Source organism: Podarcis melisellensis (genome assembly GCF_964234715.1).
Source record: "Podarcis melisellensis genome assembly, chromosome: 4".
NCBI classification, from domain to species: domain Eukaryota; kingdom Metazoa; phylum Chordata; class Lepidosauria; order Squamata; family Lacertidae; genus Podarcis; species Podarcis melisellensis.
The window spans coordinates 59,103,203-59,121,829 of NC_138531.1; the positions used below are offsets into that span (position 1 = coordinate 59,103,203).

Sequence of the window (18,627 nt, forward strand, 5' to 3'; positions counted from 1 at the left end):
TTGGACATCCCAGCAAACTCAGACAGACTCAGACTGTATAGGACTGCAGCCTTAATAAATTCCAGTGATGTTTTCTTCCATAAAAGAATTTGGATTTAAGTGTGTGTATTTCAAACAGCACAGTAGCTTATGCACTTCCAAATAACATATGAACTAGATTTGCTGTTTCGAACCTGAATTATGCTTTGCATTTCCCAGATGTAATGAAAGAAATAATCCACACTGAAGGGATTATAGTGGGGGGGGGATTTAAGGAGGGTGGTGTGACACTGATTCAAAACCAGCTCAATTACAACACAGAGAATTCTTAGAATAACTAAAGTTCCATCATCAGTCTTTGACAAGCCATATAAATTTCATTTGTTGTACTTTCTTGAAACATTGTGCCATAAACAGAATAAAATTGCAGACATATAAGATTTCCGACTTGGACAGCCAAATTCAGTTTACAATGCATGTATGGTGGCTGTCAAGGAGCTCAACCTGTTTTATTTGCTGCCTGCCTGTGACAGCACACAGTTGTCCAGCGCTTGGAATGTCACAATACGAGGCTGCTTGGGGGGTTGGGCAGGTCACAAGCAACGCAGGCCTGTTTTTGAAATTGAGTTGTCACTGCCAGTGCTGAAACCTGAAATGCTTGAAAGCCACTCAAAGTCAAAGTTGGATTGCTTTAAAGAAATAGTTACCTTTTTATAATAATAAAAAACTAGTGGGTGTAGTTCTGTTCCAGAAGAGCAACAGATGAACAAAAAAAAATTATTTATCTATACATTTAATATATTTATATTCTACCCTTCCTCCCAAAAGATCCCAGGGCAGCAAACAACAAGTGATGAGGCAATGAAAAACATCTTTAAAACATTTCACATATTCATTCAAAAATAACGACCAATTGCCCTTAGATATTCTTTTCAGTTAAAGGTAAAGGGACCCCTGACAGTTAAGTCCAGTCACAGGCGACTCTGGGATTGCGATGCTCATCTCACTTTACTGGCCGAGGGAGCTGGCGTACAGCTTCTGGGTCATGTGGCCAGCATGACTAAGCCGCTTCTGGCAAACCAGAGCAGCGCACACAAACGCTGTTTACCTTCTCGCCGGAACGGTACCTATTATCTACTTGCACTTTGACGTGCTTTCGAACTGCTAAGTTGGCAGGAGTTGGGACCGAGCAACGGGAGCTCACCCCGTCACGGACATTCGAACCGCCAACCTTCTGATCGGCAAGCTCTAGGCTCTGTGGTTTAACCCACAGCGCCACCCACATCCCTTCTTTTCAGTTACAAGTGAGCAAAATCATTGGAAGTATAACAAATTCAGTGTGTGTGTGTGTGTGTGTGTGTGTGTGTGTGTAGGTAACTTGCATCTTACACTTGTTAAACATACACTCTGACAGCTTTACGAGCGCTTCTGAAAAAGAATAATAGGTTTTTTTAAAAAAAAATGCCACAAAAATGGCTTGCACGGGGGGGGGATAGAAAACGGGGTGAAAACTGTTAGCATGGGGGCAAGGGGGTGGCAGGAGAGCACGATAAAATGGCCAGCAATCCCAGCAGCCTTCATGAGAATGTTTGGGTGTGAATAAGGTGGTTGGAGACAGTGAACAGAGTAGGCCAGAGAGACTTGCAGAGGGGTTTGGAGAAACATCAGTAGAGACTGGAGTGTGGAAGAGGTGGTTGGCAGAGCTTCAGACTGCAGAATGGCCCCAAAATGCAAGGCAAGTACAGCTGCTGAGAAAACAAAGAAGTGGAGGGTGGGGTGGCTAAAACGAGTCCAGCATCCATGCCATCAAGGTGTGTGAGAAGGCGATCCATGGGACTATGGCAGCAAGCACACCACTTGACTACAACGTTGACCAGCCAAGTGTGGAAAAAGGCTTTGGTGAAGATGAATAAGGTATTGAACTTGGGTTGGAAGGAAGATATGAACTAGAAATCTGTTTCTGTGGGTGGCAGCATCTTCTGCCAGAAAGGCTCTGAGCTTCTATGACCACTTTAAATTTTCCATCACAGATGGGGATCAATCTGCCAAAGAATTTAAAGCCAGCTCAAAATGACTGAATTACAAGGGAGGTTGCATCTATAGACAAAGAGGCTACAAAAATGTACCCTGCCCAACTGAAGTGGCTGCTGGACAATAAGACGTATATTCTAGAGCAAGTCTTCAGTGCAGAAAAGATGGGGCATTTCTGGAATAAAATGGCTGAGCAGATTTAACATTGCCAAAACTGAAAAGCATGCTCCCCGCTTCAAAGCTGCCAAGGATCAAGTGATTGTACTGATCTGTGGCAATATGGTCGGACACTTAATAAACACAGGCTTGTTGTACAGATCTCCAGCTCCCATGCCCTAAAAGGAAAATGTAAAGTGATGCTGCTTGCGACACTGCTCCGGGGCATCCTGAGGGATTCCACATTGCACACAGGGAGGTAGAGATTGACTTTCTCCCCTCCCCAATACATCTTCCCTCATCCAACCTCTGGTTAAAGGTGTTATTCAGTGCTTCAATACTGCTTACGTGACACTCACTTTCTTCTGTATCGCAATCTACTGGTAGATCTCTGCGATGCTTTTGTGAATCACGGTCGATCGCTGGCCCCCTTCCGGTCCCACCCTGCCCCGCCCTAGGACCCTCGTACCTACGGGACCGCCTCTCCTGGTATGCCCCACAGAGAAACCTACAGTCTGCAAATAATAACATCCTCAAGGTCCCAGGCCTCAGAGAGGTTAGGCTGGCCTTAACTAGAGCCAGGGCCTTCTCGGCTGTGGCTCCAATCTGGTGGAACACTCTGTCACAAGAGACTAGGGCCCTGCGGCACCTGACATCTTTCCACAGGGCCTGCAAAACAGAGTTGTTCCACCAGGCCTTTGGTCAGGGTGCAGCCTGACTCCCTCCTCTGGCAACCTGCACAGAATTTTGCTTAATCGGTTGCCATCAATTTGATTTTAATTAATTTTTTATAATGAAATATTTTTAGAATCTGTGATTATTTGACTGTTTGATTATTTGATTGTTGTTAGCTGCCCTGAGCCCGGCTTTGGCTGGGGAGGGCGGGATATAAATAAATTTTATTATTGTTGTTGTTGTTGTTGTTGTTGTTGGAGAACGGAAGACGGAGTTTACAAACAGAGGCTGTTTCCCCCGCCAGCAATTCTTTTGTGATTTGCTGTTTCTCTTCAACATTGCTCATTGCATCATTTATATCAAACTGGCAGTGGATGCACACTGGCGTAACTTGTAGAAGGGATGTGTGCATGATTTCAAGGGATTTCCAAGCATTGCCACTGAAGTTGAGGACACTGTGAAGATGATCAGGTAAGTGGGTGGTGATGGCTTTGTTGACCTCATCCAAGAAGTGGAATAGCTAATTGAGGGCCAATAGGTATTGAAGAACTGGAAGAACTGGTCAGATCAAGTTCAGAATGTGAGGAAGAGGATGAAGATGGCACATGAGCCAGCAAGCTGGAACCTGCAGAAATTTTCTCAACTCTTCCACATCATAAAGCATGCAAATGGTCTGATTGTAGAGGTTGACCTCTCCATGGAATGCAGCCTCAGAATAATCCATGGGATTAGAGACACTCTGAGGCCATATGACATGTTTGATGAGCTCAAGACACAACAGCAGCAGCCTCCAACCACCATGTTCCTCACAAAGAAACCACCACCAGCACCAAATGTGTCCATGCACAGCATCTCTGGCTACTGGTCAACCCCCCTGGTCCTCACATCATCTGTAGCATCACCCAGCAAGGGAGAGGAAGAAGAAGACTAAGCATCCCATTTCCCCCTGATGGACCAGCTTCTATTGTATCTTTTACATTCCCTCATCATATATCAGAAAAGGAAACCCGGGGTGGTGGTGTCCTAAGCATTTATAATTCCCAACTTTATATGATTAATTTGCCCTACCTGACAGTACAAGTAGGCTAACAATTATATGCTGTAGTATAGAAAATATTTTCAAAAGTTACCATAAATGAGTCAAATTGATGGCAGTCCTCAGAGACAGGAATGTAATTATGACTGTCAAAGTTGTATTCGCTTCACTGTCAATCACTGTGATGGAGCAGTACTTGGCCCTTGAGGATGCTTGAAATGCAAAATGAGCCATGAATTGGCCAAAAATCATCTAGAGGTTGCACCTGTCATTTCACGACCTTAAAAATAGATGAGAAGCTTTAGAGGAATATTAGGGTTTGGAACTTGATACCACCACCTCTTCCACCAAATAATTTGGCAATTAAGAAAGAGTTAATCAGAAGACTTGATGTACCCATTTTAGGATAAATAATTTGAGATTGCAAAAAAGTGGTCCACCCCTGCAGATATTAGGGACTCAGCATTGGTAGAAAACTGCATTTCCCAGGATTCCTTCCTTCTGGAATGCTGCTGTAGCAGAACCCCAGGTGGAAGAGGGAGTAGGAAGCAGAAGCCTTAAAAAGAGAGACAGAGGTCTAAGACCTTTCTGCCATGATTGCCAGTTTAGTTTGGGAAAAGAGAATGAAATAATAGGGAAGAAAGGACTAGAAACTGGTGGTAGTGGGTGAAATTCCACTATGAATTAATACAAGACAATATGAGCACAAGCCCAAATTTAGAAGGCCCTATACTCAACTTGAATTATGAAGAAGCATTTTCCTTGGTGAATTATTTTTTTTCTGAACTCTCTGAATTCAAACATTGACTTCATCATGACCAAGAACCTGTTGGATAATGGAGCCCCTGACAGATATAAATTTAAATTAACAAGTATGATTATCCTTTCTCAGTTCACATATGTTATTATCCAAGGCAAATCCACACCAGAACAGTCGAACTAAAATTCTGTTTGGCTTCAGCCAGGATTATGGGGTTCTGGATCTCTTTAAAGGTTAAGGCATGTTACTCTTAAAGTTATAATTTTAGTGTACATAAAATGCTGTATTTGAATGCATTGTATCTGAAATGTTGTAAAGGGAAGTTTACCTTAGCCAGGAAGTTCCACTCTGGCAAAAACATCAGTGAAGGCTAGTATAGAAACACGAGCTTCAGGAAGCTGAAACTTGAAAAGCCAGTGTATGCTTGTTGGAGATGGCTAGCAGCAGCAGTTGCAGAGTAGATCCACAATGATGCACAAGCTTAGGATCTCCCTCTGAGAACAGAGAGAGGGAAGTTTATTGAACTGCATAATGGACTGAACCTCATTGCTTGTTTTCAATCTGTTACTTTGTTATTTTGTGTTTATCTTATTGTAACTAGTATTTAAGAATGTTCTGCAGTAAAGTTTTGAAACACATTTTTGTGGTAGAGAGAATTCATTTCTATGCAAGGCCCTGATCAGGGATCCTGCTGAACAAGTCTAACAATTAGTGCATACTTTACTGACAACAGGATTAGATAGTAAATGGCAGTCAGAGGGAAATAAATGCTCTAATAATTGTTAAGAAATTCACCTTCTGTAATATATTTTTCATTGCTTAGAATTCCTGATCTTTTAACTAAAAAAATTAGTGTCATACCATGCATCAGTAGTAATATACTAATGCAATAAATATAGAAAATCTCAGATAATATAATGATTAGGGTCCATTGCATCCGTGTGATAGCTAGCTATATCTAACCCAGAGGTGGCATATTGCTTTCAGGAAACTGAGCTTAAGAAAATACAGGAGGTAAATGCTGGGAAATGACCCCTTTATGTAATCTGTTATATGCCTGGAAGAAGGACAGGAGAACAGAATGTGCAAAAGTCTGTAAGAGAAAGTAATTGTAGGCCTTTGTGGGTCATTGAATTTTAGAAGAGAGTTTTATAACTTACAGCATCCTTCCAGACTGAAGAAAGGTTATGCAGTATGCAAGGGCAGAAAAGAAGACATGAAGCGGAAAAACCCAAACAGGCAAACAAACTGCCAGGCACAAAGCTGCTTATAAGACTGCTCTTGTAGGTGAATCGGGGCGAGGGGGTAATGAAATCTGTTTCAGTATCCCCAAATTTCTTACCCTACAAAGGTTGTTGGCCAACACCTTGCATCAGCTCCAGCCATTGTGGCCAATGGTTAGGGATGATGGGAGCCGCATTCTGAAACCTGTAGAGAGAATGAGGTTGGGGAAGGCTGGCCTGTTGCTTTGGGACATATATTTCATAGCATGCAGGTACTATCAATGGAAATGGGGATCAGAATACATATATAGGGCTGTGTCCAACATTCTTTGTCCGATGATTCTTGGGCTAGCTAGGTTTTCACATGCAACAGAGAAATGAACCCATTGCATCAGCTGTGCTAATGGAAACTCGCTGCACAACAGATTGTGGAATCTTTGGTGCAACAAAGTTACCAGCGACCACTTTATCCATCCTCTTGTGCAACAATGTTCTGCCGATGGAAAGCATTTTGCCTGTAGAACTAGCACACCACTTTTTCACAACAGTTGATGACCATTTTTGTGTGGGAGTTCCGTTTCTGATTACCACACACATTGGTGGAGGATGTATCTGCACCCCACCCCATTCTATCCTTTTAGTGGCATGCTTTGTGGTGTCTTCTGTCACTTCTGGGTTCAGTGCTGGGCGTGTGTGCACGATTGCGCATCTTTTGGAGTCCTTTTGGACTATGAGGTCTCCTTGTCTGCAAGTATTATATTTTGGACGAACATTGAATCTAACTTGAGATCTGTCTTTATGAAGAACCATCTCAAATTAATTATTGGCTAGTGGATTGTAAATAAGCATTCAGATGCTACTATGTGCACCTCACCTTTGGTTCCTAGTCACAATAATAATTTACTGTCTGTTTAAAGTGGAATTGAAGACTACACAATTTAGTTCACATTTAGATTACCTCTCAAGCACTATATGTCCTAAACCTGATTGATAGCCTGGACATCCAAACTGCTGGATCTTGCTGAATTTCAAGTACACAGGATAAATCATATCCATTTTGTTTTTTTACTATCTATTTTACTTTAAAGGGGTAGCCAAAGACCTAGAGTGAGATTCAACACAGTGCAAGGAGGCACCTGCTCATGCAATGGGGCATCTTCTTCCTCTCCTGCCAGCCTGCAGCACACCTGGCACCACCAAAACCTTTTCTGGAGAACTGGGGCTCCTTCTGGACCAGTTTTGGGCAGTGTGTGTCTGTAGGGTGCAGAGGAGAAAGCAGAAGTCCCATTACATAATCTTTGGATTTTGACCCTACTTTATAAGCAGGATCCCCAGGTTTGTATTAAGAATTATATGAGCGAAATCCATTCCTGAGGGTTACAAAAACTCCAGAAGAGCATGTAATACATATACAGCATGCTTACTGTGTAGCTTGGAACAACTAAACTCACAGGACAGGAGAAACACCCTGAATTATTTACCTGACTTCCTTGCATTTTGCTTTTGGTTTATTTGGTCCATTACCCCCCCCCCCTTGAATTACCAGTAATTGTAGTTCTTGAAATCATTGCCACAGTATGGATGCTTCTTAAAAAGATATTTTGTGGGTGCATCATTCAAAAAGAGCGGTGAGCCTTTGATCTCCCTGTTAAAAAGGAAAGAGCTGCCCAGGAAACATGCTCCATCAGTGCAAGAAATATGAAAGTAAAATGACGATCAAAAAGGTAGAGTGCAAATTTGTAATAACATCTACTTGTAGCATTCAATTATTATTATTATTATTATTATTATTATTATTATTATTATTATTATTTATTATTTATATCCCGCCCATCTGGCTGGGCCTCCCCAGCCACTCTGGGCGGCTTCCATAGAAACCAAAAAAACAGTAAAATATCACACGTTAAAAACTTCCCTGAACAGGGCTGCCTTAAGATGTCTTCTGAATGTCAGGTAGTTGTTTATCGCTTTGACATCTGCTGGAAGGGTGTTCCACAGGACAGGCGCCACTACCGAGAAGGCCCTCTGCCTGGTTCCCTGTAGCTTTGCTTCTCGCAATGAGGGAACCGCCAGAAGGCCCTCGGCGCTGGACCTCAGCGTCCGGGCAGAATGATGGGGGTGGAGACGCTCCTTCAGGTATACTGGACCGAGGCCGTTTAGGGCTTTAAAGGTCAGCACCAACACTTTGAATTGTGCTCGGAAACGTACTGGCAGCCAATGTAGGTCTTTCAAGACCGGTGTTATATGGTCTCGGCGGCCGCCCCCCAGTCACCAGTCTAGCTGCCGCATTCTGGATTAGTTGTAGTTTCCTTCCAAGGTTTCGAGTTACTTTACAAGTGTTAGTGTTAATTAACAATAATCTCATGTGCGTGTATTAATTCCATAAGCAGGTGAAGTCTTTTACAATGGCCACCTAAGATGGGGTTGTTAGGTTTATTGCTAAATAATGTTTCCCTAGATCAGATAGCTGACAAAAAGAGCACAGTTGAATCCACCAGCAAAGCCTTCCAAGGAACAGACTGCTCAAAGAGCCCAAGTTCAGAGAAACCCATTGATCAATGGGACATTCTTATTGCAGTTTGTATATTAACGGTTATTACTTATTCAGACTTGAAGGCTTTTTTTTTTTTTTTTTGCTAAGTACAGATAAGAGTTCCTTTGTTTTCACCTAAAAATTCAGCAGCTGGTAGGTTGAAATGAAAATACTGATGGCAGACAATCTGATATAGAAATTGGGGTGTTGGTGTGTTTTTCCCCGTACTCCTATTCAGATATGTTTTATCTGCATGCTATATTCAATATGAATATTTAATCAGAGATATAGCATATAAAATCTCAATGCACTAGAAAAGTGGAACTTACATACCCATGGGGTTTGTACCTGAATGGGCATGACCTGAGTAATCTCAAATGAAAATCTTTAAATATTCTTCATTGCTGCTACTTGGTTTTGTTGCTCTTCTAGTATTCATACTTGTGGTGTTCCCCATATGAGTACAAAAACCACAAGGTGGCACTGTACAGGGAGGTTTGACTACTTAAGAAAGAAAATAAAGTTTTGTTCTTGCATAGCATAGAAGTTTGTGCCCTTTAAAAATTCAAAATGGTGTTAGATAGTGTAAAGAAATGGCAGCTTCTATGGGTTGAGTAAATGGAACATTGGGCTGAATGGGAGGTTAAGGTTGAGTTAGAGGCTGCATTCACGCTGCAGTTTATTCCATTCTCCTGACATTTTCCTACTTGTTGTTTTGTGTGTTATATTTGAGCATTCACAAGGTATAAAAGCCACTTCTGGAAAACTATTGGAATGGAATGGAATGGAATGGAATGTAGCACAAGTTTAGCACCCGTTTCTGTGTTATTTGATTCTGGGCGGGGGGCTGGGGGAATCCCCTTAACTCAGAAAAATGTAGGAACTTTGTATGACAATTTTCCTCCCTTTCTCACACGTTGATGCACTGGTGGAGGAAGAGGAGCGCGGGGGGAGCACACCGCCCCAGCAGCGTGATCCTGGTGGGGTGCCATCGTGGCTCCCCCCCCCACTGGGTGCCACGCCCCTGCAGGCGACGTGGCATGTCCCCAGGACATGTGTCATGCCCCTGTGGGCAGCACGCCAGCCTTGCCCCTGACTGCTCGCTGCCCCCCGGTGCTGGAGCATGAAGCTCCGCCACTGGGTTGATGCCACAGTTGCTCAAATGATAAGCTGTGAGGCAGTATACTGGCATGCCCTGCCTCCCTACCTATTTCAATGCTCATTTGGAAAAGGTAAAGCCTATGTTGGAACTCTAACAATGTAGAGGATAGAAAGAAAGCAACTGGAAGCAATTGGAATGGGGGAAAATGACAGGTGAGAGAAAATTATGCACCATCATCCTACCCACTGTAGGGATGGAAGAGAGTTTAAGGCAAACCAACCAAATTCACAGTTCTTGATCATATATGCAGCTCAGAATGCAATTATTGGATTATTGAAAAAGGGATATTTCACAAGGGTTTTATAGCTAAATGCATAGAAAAGCATACATAAATGTTTTGGGGAGAATGCATACAAAATTAATATTTTAGGGGATGAGCATCCAAATGGATGTATTTTACAGTAAAAATGCATATAAATCAAATGCCATTTTTTGTAGTAAATCTCCACAGAAAATTAGATGGTATAAGTGGAAACTGGACATAGAACAGAAGCAGCCTGTTCTTTAGTCCACTTGCAGAAAAAACTACACTTTCCAACACTGGTTTGCAGAAATGTTGTCCAGATACAATGCTGTTCCAGAGGCTGGATTATCTGCATTCAGTTCTAAGAGTTGGATAGTGAGTCTGAAACTTGTGTGTGGCTTGTGTGCTTAGGAATCTCATTGGTTTTACTTAGCATCATAAGTAGATTCTGGATTGGGGCCAAAAATATATCTTTGGGAAAGACTCAGATCCTTTTTGTATTACGCATTACTCAAACTGAAGGCACTATTTATTTTAATTGAGGCCAAGGCCACAGGTAGCCCTAAATCAAGATGTGGCCAACCGCATGAAAAAGTAATGTTGCCTTCCCCTTCCTTTATTCATTGTGGCCACATTGCCACAACAGGTGAAATGAAGGTGATTGTCCTGAAATCACAGTGATTAGAAGAAATACAAACTATCCAAAGAATGTGGGAAGTGATGAATTGTAGGACCAAGTGTAGGTTCAAAACTGAGGGGTGCTTGATGATCAAAATGTTAGCGGAGGAAAACCTACAAGCATCCAGGAACCTGCAAGTTTTCAATCACAAACTTAAGAACACATACTTATATGCTAAAAAGACAAGAAAATGATTCTTTATTAATCCACTGGGAGATGTCACCAGGAGTCTGGGAGTGAGGTTTCTCCACCCAGCTCAGAATTCCATCCACAGTGAGGTGTGTCTGTCTTTACAGACATCTCTTTACAGATTTCATCAGTTGCTGAAGATGCCCCTCTTTACCCTGGCCTTTGAAAACTGAAGAATTGATTTTGGTGTCGTCCCTGTAATGTGTTGTATGAATTATTGATTTTGGATTATGGATGGGGTTATTATTTTCATTGTGGTTTTATATGCTATAACCTACCCTTGGGCCTTCTATTGAAGGTTTAATAATAATAATAACAATAACAACAACAACAATAACTACAGCAACATCAGCAAATACACACTCACCACACATGCCACACACATATGCAGACACATTCAGACAAAACAAAAAAAATTCCTTCCAGTAGCACCTTAAAGACCAACTAAGTTAGTTCTTGGTATGAGCTTTTCTTCAGATACAGTGTGCATGCACATGAAAGCTCATACCAAGAACTAACTTAGTTGGTCTTTAAGGTGCTACTGGAAGGAAATTTTTTTGTTTTGACTATGGCAGACCAACACGGCTACCTATCTGTAACATTCAGACAAACACAGCCACACATATTCAGAAACAGATATGGTTTTCTGGGGTGGGAAATTAAGGAAGGGAAGCTCTCTTCTTATCTTTTAAAAGGGCCTCTACTCCCTTATTGGGCACTAACACTCCAAGAAGACCTTTGCAAACAGGAAACAGACTTCCCACCTGTTTCCTGAGCTCTAAAACCTTGCAGTGCTGCTATTACTGCAGGAACCCCTCCTTTCTGTTTCCTGAGCTACCTGGGAGGCAAAAAGGCCCCATTTACAAATAAAAAGTGGCACTCAACTTGAGGACTGAAAACATTTTGGAAATCTAGAAATACCAGAAAACCTATTTGGGAGGTCTTGGAGGACCACATAGAAATACTTTGGGGGATAGATATAGGCAATGGGTAGGGTTAAAGGTAAAGGTACCCCTGCCCGTACGGGCCAGTCGTGTCCGACTCTAGGGTTGTGCACCCATCTCACTTAAGAGGCCGGGGGCCAGCACTGTCTGGAGACACTTCCGGGTCACGTGGCCAGCGTGACAAAGCTGCTCTGGCGAGCCAGCAGCAGCACAGCACATGGAAACACCGTTTACCTTCCTGCTATAAAGCGGTACCTATTTATCTACTTGCACTTAAGGGTGCTTTCGAACTGCTAGGTGGGCAGGAGCTGGGACCGAAAGACGGGAGCTCACCCCGCCGCGGGGATTCGAACCACCGACCATGTGATCGGCAAGTCCTAGGCACTGAGGTTTTACCCACAGCACCACCCACGTCCCTAAATGGGTAGGGTTTCTAGGTAGAAAAATGTAAGCTGAAATAACGTCCTAGATCTGAAAAAGTTGATGGGTGTAATGTAATATTAGAAGTAATGTCCTTGGTGGAAGAGAGAAGTCTTTCTGTTCCACTTCAAGATTTGGTTAAAAGCTGACCACATAATTTTAGATGCATGACTTGGATATTTTATACTATTATCCCATTCTCTGTTCAATGACATGACATTTTTATTTCCCCAATTTACATCCATAGAATTTTTTTCTAATGGAATTGACATACATATGCATCTTCCTATATAAATAAAAATGTAAGTCTGTTGTCATGCAGCAGTTTGTGTGGCCACCAATAGGTGGCTACACCAACTCCAGTGTGATGGCAAGCAGCATGAGCAGCAGGTAATCTAGGCAAGGTGTTTAACATGAGGGAAGGCACTTCACAAAGCAGTATGGCAAACTGCTCTGTGTGTAGCACCTCACCCCCAATTAAACATGGTTTTAATTTTACATGCACAGAGACACACTCTACCTGCTTTAAATATGTAATTTTATATCCAACCCTATCCACTAGTTCCTTCTAGGGTGTCATGAAGAACCACATAGCTGTATTTTCAAGCCTTCAACTACTTATCTCCAAAAGTGTGACCAAGGAACATGAACTTGAAAATATCTATACTACATACACACATTTGGGAAGGAAACATCTTTTATGAAAAGTTCAAGTTCTTTGAACTTTTTCCCACTGGAAAGCTTTGGAGTTGGGGGGTAGGCTAAGTTCAAACAAGATTATTACTTAATTAACTAGGAGCGGTTATTTGACCACAAATGGAGAAGGAATATTTTGTGGGGGTTTTGCTGCAACTTCTCCCTAAATATATGGATGCAGGCTGTGTTTACACCTCACAACCTGTTTTATAAAAGCATAGGGACAAGCAATATCAAAACATAAAACAAACAGACCAGAATCCTATTAGCTGTATAGCTATAACAGGTCAGATTGTGTGTGTGTGTGTGTGTGTGTGTGTGTTCTTTGTGTTCTTTACTTTCTTTTAAAAAATCCAGAAGCCTGTACTTTTCCATCTCATAAATATTTCAGATAAATCTATGAATAATTAGTGCAACAAAGATTAAATCTTCTTCTAAAGATGCACGGTGAATGAAGTAAAGCACTGCTAACATGCAGCTAAGTCTTAGGCATTTATACAGTCTGAAGCAGGAAATTTCTCGCACACAATAGAGATTAAACACACTCGGTGCATACAGTATTCTCCTCAGCATTCTGAATTGGGACTATGGCGTAGCAGTTGTTGTCTTGAGCAGGTTTTTCTTGGTGATTTTCAAGCCCAGTGTTACCTACCCAAGTGGCAGTGACACCAGCTTTCACCGAAGCCTTATTACTCTTAAAAGAGCAATTTGGTTGGTTGCACGGCTATTAGGATCAGACAGCCAAGCTTAAAGCTGTCAGTACAACTGCTTCTCATCTGTTCTCTCTCTCTCTCTTTTTTCTTTCTCTCACCCCCCACAATCCTGACATCTTTTCTCTGTTCTGCTGGACACAGGCATTACTGTTTTTATCATTTTCAATCACGCTCACACTGAAAGCTGACGAATATATTCCCACTGAAGCCAAAGTGAGGAGCACGAAATTCTTTTATAGCTCCTATAGTAGCAGCAGCAACAGCAGCAGCAGCAGCAGCAGCACTAGCTGCATGTTGTGTGTGGGAAAAGCTGGATCACAGAGAGATGTGGCGTTCCTCAGGGCTACTTCACTAGATATTACTTCAGAATGGCAAAGCCGCTCCGTGTACTGATTTTTCAATGATTAATGACTCCTTTCCAAGCAAAGGCTGAATGGAGAAAGTGAGGGGAAAGATGTAAGGGGTGGGGGGGAGAGAAGACCTGTGGAAAATAACTTGCGGAAATGTTATCATCAGAGAGACAGAGGGAAATTACAATGCTTGAACTTCTTTTTATTTTGATGCTGCTCTTCTCTGGACCAACTCTAAGCAAGCTAAGTAGGACTAAATCAGGCAAACACTGGAAGGGTGGTAAGTGATAAAAGTTTTATAAGGAATGTCAATCGGAAACCCTGAAAAGCAAACAGGGGTCATATTTGATTTCTTGGTAATAAATACAATTTTTTTGAAATGGTTGAGGTTTTAATTAGTGTCTAGATTTCAGATAAATTCTGAATGGAATATAGAATTGAATCTAATGTATTGCTTGTACATTTTCCTGTGTAAAGCCTTTCCTTCCAAAAGGGAAGTATGGACTTAAATAAGCATGAATGCATAAGAGATATTGGCATATCTGGATAAAGCTTTTGCCATGTACATATTCTAAACAGGTGATTTAGAAATTGGTGTACTTGTGATTGTGATAGCATTGTTTGCTTGTTTCAGAATGGATATGGGAGAGGGGGAAGGGAGAGGGGGGCAGATGCTTGTGTCTATGCTGCCTGTAAAGGCACTGTAGGCTCCCGAGATTGACCTGTTTTATATATATAGGTACTTCATTCTGTTCAATGTACACATTATTAGTACACATTATGAAATTGTTGGGCAGACATTTTTCAGAACATGACTGTTACGGAAATGCAGTGCCAGCATCACTAATGGACTGGCTGACTGTATCAGTGTTGATGTGTTAATAATGAATAATTGCATTAACTTTATTGAATTTATTTTATTGTGCTAAGAAAAAAAAACCTTTTACGGCTTTTGAAGGCTGCAATATATTTCTTTCCATACTCATAAACTCAGGAGGATATGTATGCTATTTGTGCTGTTACAGTTCACTAAATATTAATTTTGCTAAAGTTTGCTTTGTTTTGCTTCTGGAAAGTAATAAATTGATATCTATGGGAAAACATGGAATAAAAATAGTTGATAGTCATATAGTAAATGAATATCAATGATTGAGGGGGGAGTGGTTGTAGCAGATGCTAGGTAGTATTCACCTTCTCTTTCACCCCAGATGTTTCTTGATATTGTTGATTGGAAGCACCCCAGGACTTGTGCACCTCTCCAGTTGATCACTGCTTCAATAGCACTTTCTGGGTTTTTTTATACTGTCAGTGTTGTGATCTGAGGTTAAAGAGTAACATCAACATTAAGAAGAAGTTTTAATAATTCATCACAACATCTCAGCAGGAGACTCTCATCCCATCCCTCTCCCCCCCCCCATCTCTCATTGCATGAAAGACTTTACAAACCATCCACGTGCTATATCTTCAAGGGAAGAGTTCCAGCAGGAAATTAGCCTGAAATGTGTAAAGCACAAGGTTGCCAACAGATTATGAATCTGTCTTCTTTTGCTTTTGCTTTATTTCATTGAAAGTTGTGGCAGGTGAACATGACTGGCTTGCTTATGACATGTTTTATTTTTCTTCTTATGTGTACTTGATACCTGTGCAGAAGAACTTGCTGTACTTCCTGCCTGCCAGTGTCAATGGAGGCAGGGAATGTTGTTCATGAAATGCAGATGATGTGAAGCTGAGTTGTGACAAAGGCCTACAGTGAATTTGCAAACTAATCATGTTAGCTTAATAGATAAGATCCCTGCCTTCTCTGGGAGCTATAGGTTTCTCCACACAGGCACATCATCATATCATCTCCACTATATGAAACAAACTTTCTCTCATGGTCACTCAATAATGATATGGTTGATAAATGAGCAGAAACACCTAAACTGCCCCTTGATGGTTGTGGCAAGGTGGAAAGCAGAGTGCACATCCCTGCTTGGTTTATAAAAGCTTGTGTCCTTATTAGTTGTTTCTTGATTGTGTGCAAAAGGTCAACTGACTGTTTTGCTGTGAATAAAGTTTCCAGTTTCACAAGCCACCACTCAAGGCATATTGTGGATGTTTCTGGCAATGTTTGACAATGGCAAGTTAGGCATTGGATAAATGCCTTGTATCTCATTCGCAGGAGAAGCTGAGATGAGCATAGGGAAATAAGAGACTGCCATAAGCAGAGTACTTGTGCATGAACGGATCCTTAGGTATGAAACTGAAGTGCTTTGCTTTGGCTATACAAACATTTGGTAACAAACATGTACTGTACAGTTTTCAGAAGTTATATGAACCCTATACAGAGGGAATGCAATGATAGAACAGATTACATTAGATTCATTAGACAGGATAGAGAAGAGGGAAGAAAGAATATTCAAAACTGACATGTCTGTTTGGGAAATATATTTCTCTATATTCTCCGCCACTTCCACTTTGGCTCTAGAAATCTGGGAAACCCATGAGCACATGGGTTTTGTAAACATTTGTACTAGCACAAACATGTTCAGATACTGAAAGTTCCACAAGTGACAAAGAACCTTTCAGGCTTTTTCTTTGTTGGCTCACATCTTATCTGTGGTTTTGTTGTTGGTTCTCTGTCTCCCAACAAGATACTGATTTTTCCAGTAGTATCAGGGGACAGCATGTTTACTACTCATAGTTTGTTTCTTGTTCTGAATACATGGTAAGTACCAACTGTTCTAAATGCTCAACATTTTGTTGTCAGTTACTGTTGTTGAAAGAGGTGCCTTAGTTCTTCTAATAGTTCTTTCCAGCAGTTAGTACCGAGAAGAATTACACTTGCACAAAACAATATAGGTATGATAAAATATTGTTTTATTTGAAGTCTGGCTTGATGAATAAGGATCTGCCAGCATCATAAGTAAGAGCTGCTGCAGCATGTGTTTCCACCACATCTTTCCAGTAATGCTAGAAGGTCCAGGGCACATGGGAGCAGACCATAAAATGATTCCTTCACACATAATTATTGTCCTAGATTGTAGGATAAGGACACGGGTGGCGCTGTGGTCTAAACCACTGAGCCTCTTGGGCTTGCCGATCAGAAGGTCGGCAGTTCGAATCCCCGCAATGGGGTGAGCTCTCATTGCTCGGTCCCTGCTCCTGCCAACATAGCAGTTCGAAAGCACGCCCAAAAGTGCAAGTAGATAAATAGGTACTGCTCCGGCAGGAAGCTAAATGGCATTTCCATGCGCTGCTCTGTTTTGGTGTTCTGTTGTGCCAGAAGCAGCTTAGTCATGACCCAGAAAAACTGTCTGTGGACAAACGCCAGCTCCTTCGGTCTGTAAAGCGAGATGAGCACCACAACCCCAGAGTCGTCTGCGACTGGACTTAACTGTCAGGGGTCCTTTACCTTTATTGTAGGATAGGAAGTTCTGGCACTGAAAGGAGCCACAGTTGCTGCCAAATCACCTGGCTTCTACTTTGGGCCCTAAACAACATGGGCCCAAAGGCTTGTATTCAATGCAGCACTAAGTAACCATCCCATTAGTACAAGGATTTTCACTTGTCAGCAGGACTTCCCGCACTCTCCTCTTCCTGTGCTTCCCCAAATCTGGGAGTTCTTACAACCCCATGGAGCAGATTTGGGGACATAGATGTACATAGCACACTTCCTCAGGGTGTGAAGCCAGAGAATTTGTCTTTGTGGAAGAGGAGATAACAGCGCTCAGGGGAAATTACCTTGGCCCCACTTGGAGGGCTCATTCTGTTGCCTGAGGTTTTGCAGCAATGCACACCACAAAAAGCACCCCCATGTTTGCGCACCACAAAAGCAGTCCCTCACCATCACAGATCTCTCTCCACAAAAGGTGGCAAGCAGTAGACTCTTTGCAAGCAAACTAAAACACACTCCCACCTTTGCAGGAACATCTATCCCATCCTCCTTCAGCCTCTTCACTGTGCTAGCACTCATGGCTTGGATGGAGGTGGGCACCATAACCTGCTTGAGGTTGTGGGGCACATCTCATTGGAAGACACAGAAAAGTAACCTGGTTGCCATGCTGTAGCTAGTACTCTACTACAGCTGAAAAAAGGTCAGGGACTCACAAAGCCACATTTTTAAAAGACATTAATGTGTGTCTGGGCACACCTAGCACACCCTGTACACATGCTTATATTTGGAGAGTGCGTGGGGCAAGTGTGGAGAAGGGGAAGAAGTCCAGATGTGCAAGTGGAAATCATTTTCACGGTTCCCCCATGCCCCAGAGGTTCAGTTCACCTTTACTAGGACCTGAGTCTTTAGTGTTGCAAGCCTTGTGTCTGGAAGGAAACACCCCCACTTTCTTTTAGGTGCTTTTTAAAAACAAAAACAATATCCTAGACAGTTCAGACAGGCCTCTGTTGAACTGGATTGTTTTTGTGAACCAACCATTTTTTATCAACATGTTACTAATGCTTTTACCAATGCTGTTGTCATTAGATTACATTTTTCTGTTGTGCACTATTTTGCTGTATTTCCTGTGAGAGCCTGGTTTATAAACATTTAAATAAATAGTGCTGAAGGAGCCAGGTGATGGGGAAGGAACCACACTGCAGCATCTCCTCTCTTGCTAAGATAATGTTGGAAAGGGCCTTTAAACACAATGGATATGAACTGTGATAATAAATACCTTCTACAAAATCACCAGTGTGCCTATTGTGTGACATCTTAAAAACCCTGAACGTAGTAACTGTGCACTACTTTTACAAAGCAGTTGCCCTGAACATTGTCTGGATGCTGCTGTTGTAAAGAATTCAAACTGTTCCTTCTTAACTTATATGTATGAATATTCAGTTATGTAGGGGACATATCCTA

The 18,627-nt window shown here is 41.9% G+C and overlaps 1 protein-coding gene across 18 annotated transcripts in view; it reads left to right on the top strand.

Moving 5' to 3' along the window:
• The window catches only part of ROBO2 (roundabout guidance receptor 2), a 901,420-nt gene that overhangs the window by 109,453 nt on the left and 773,340 nt on the right, over positions 1-18,627 (top strand). For 17 of the 18 annotated variants that reach the window (XM_081907823.1, XM_081907827.1, XM_081907844.1 and 14 more), the window contains exon 1: positions 13,929-14,070. The exons of the other annotated variant lie outside the window; for it this stretch is intronic. In XM_081907823.1, coding sequence (XP_081763949.1) covers positions 13,944-14,070 — 127 coding nt within the window. In that variant the 5' untranslated portion in view covers positions 13,929-13,943. Of the gene's footprint in view, positions 1-13,928; positions 14,071-18,627 lie in introns of those variants that run through there. 18 annotated transcript variants of the gene reach the window in all.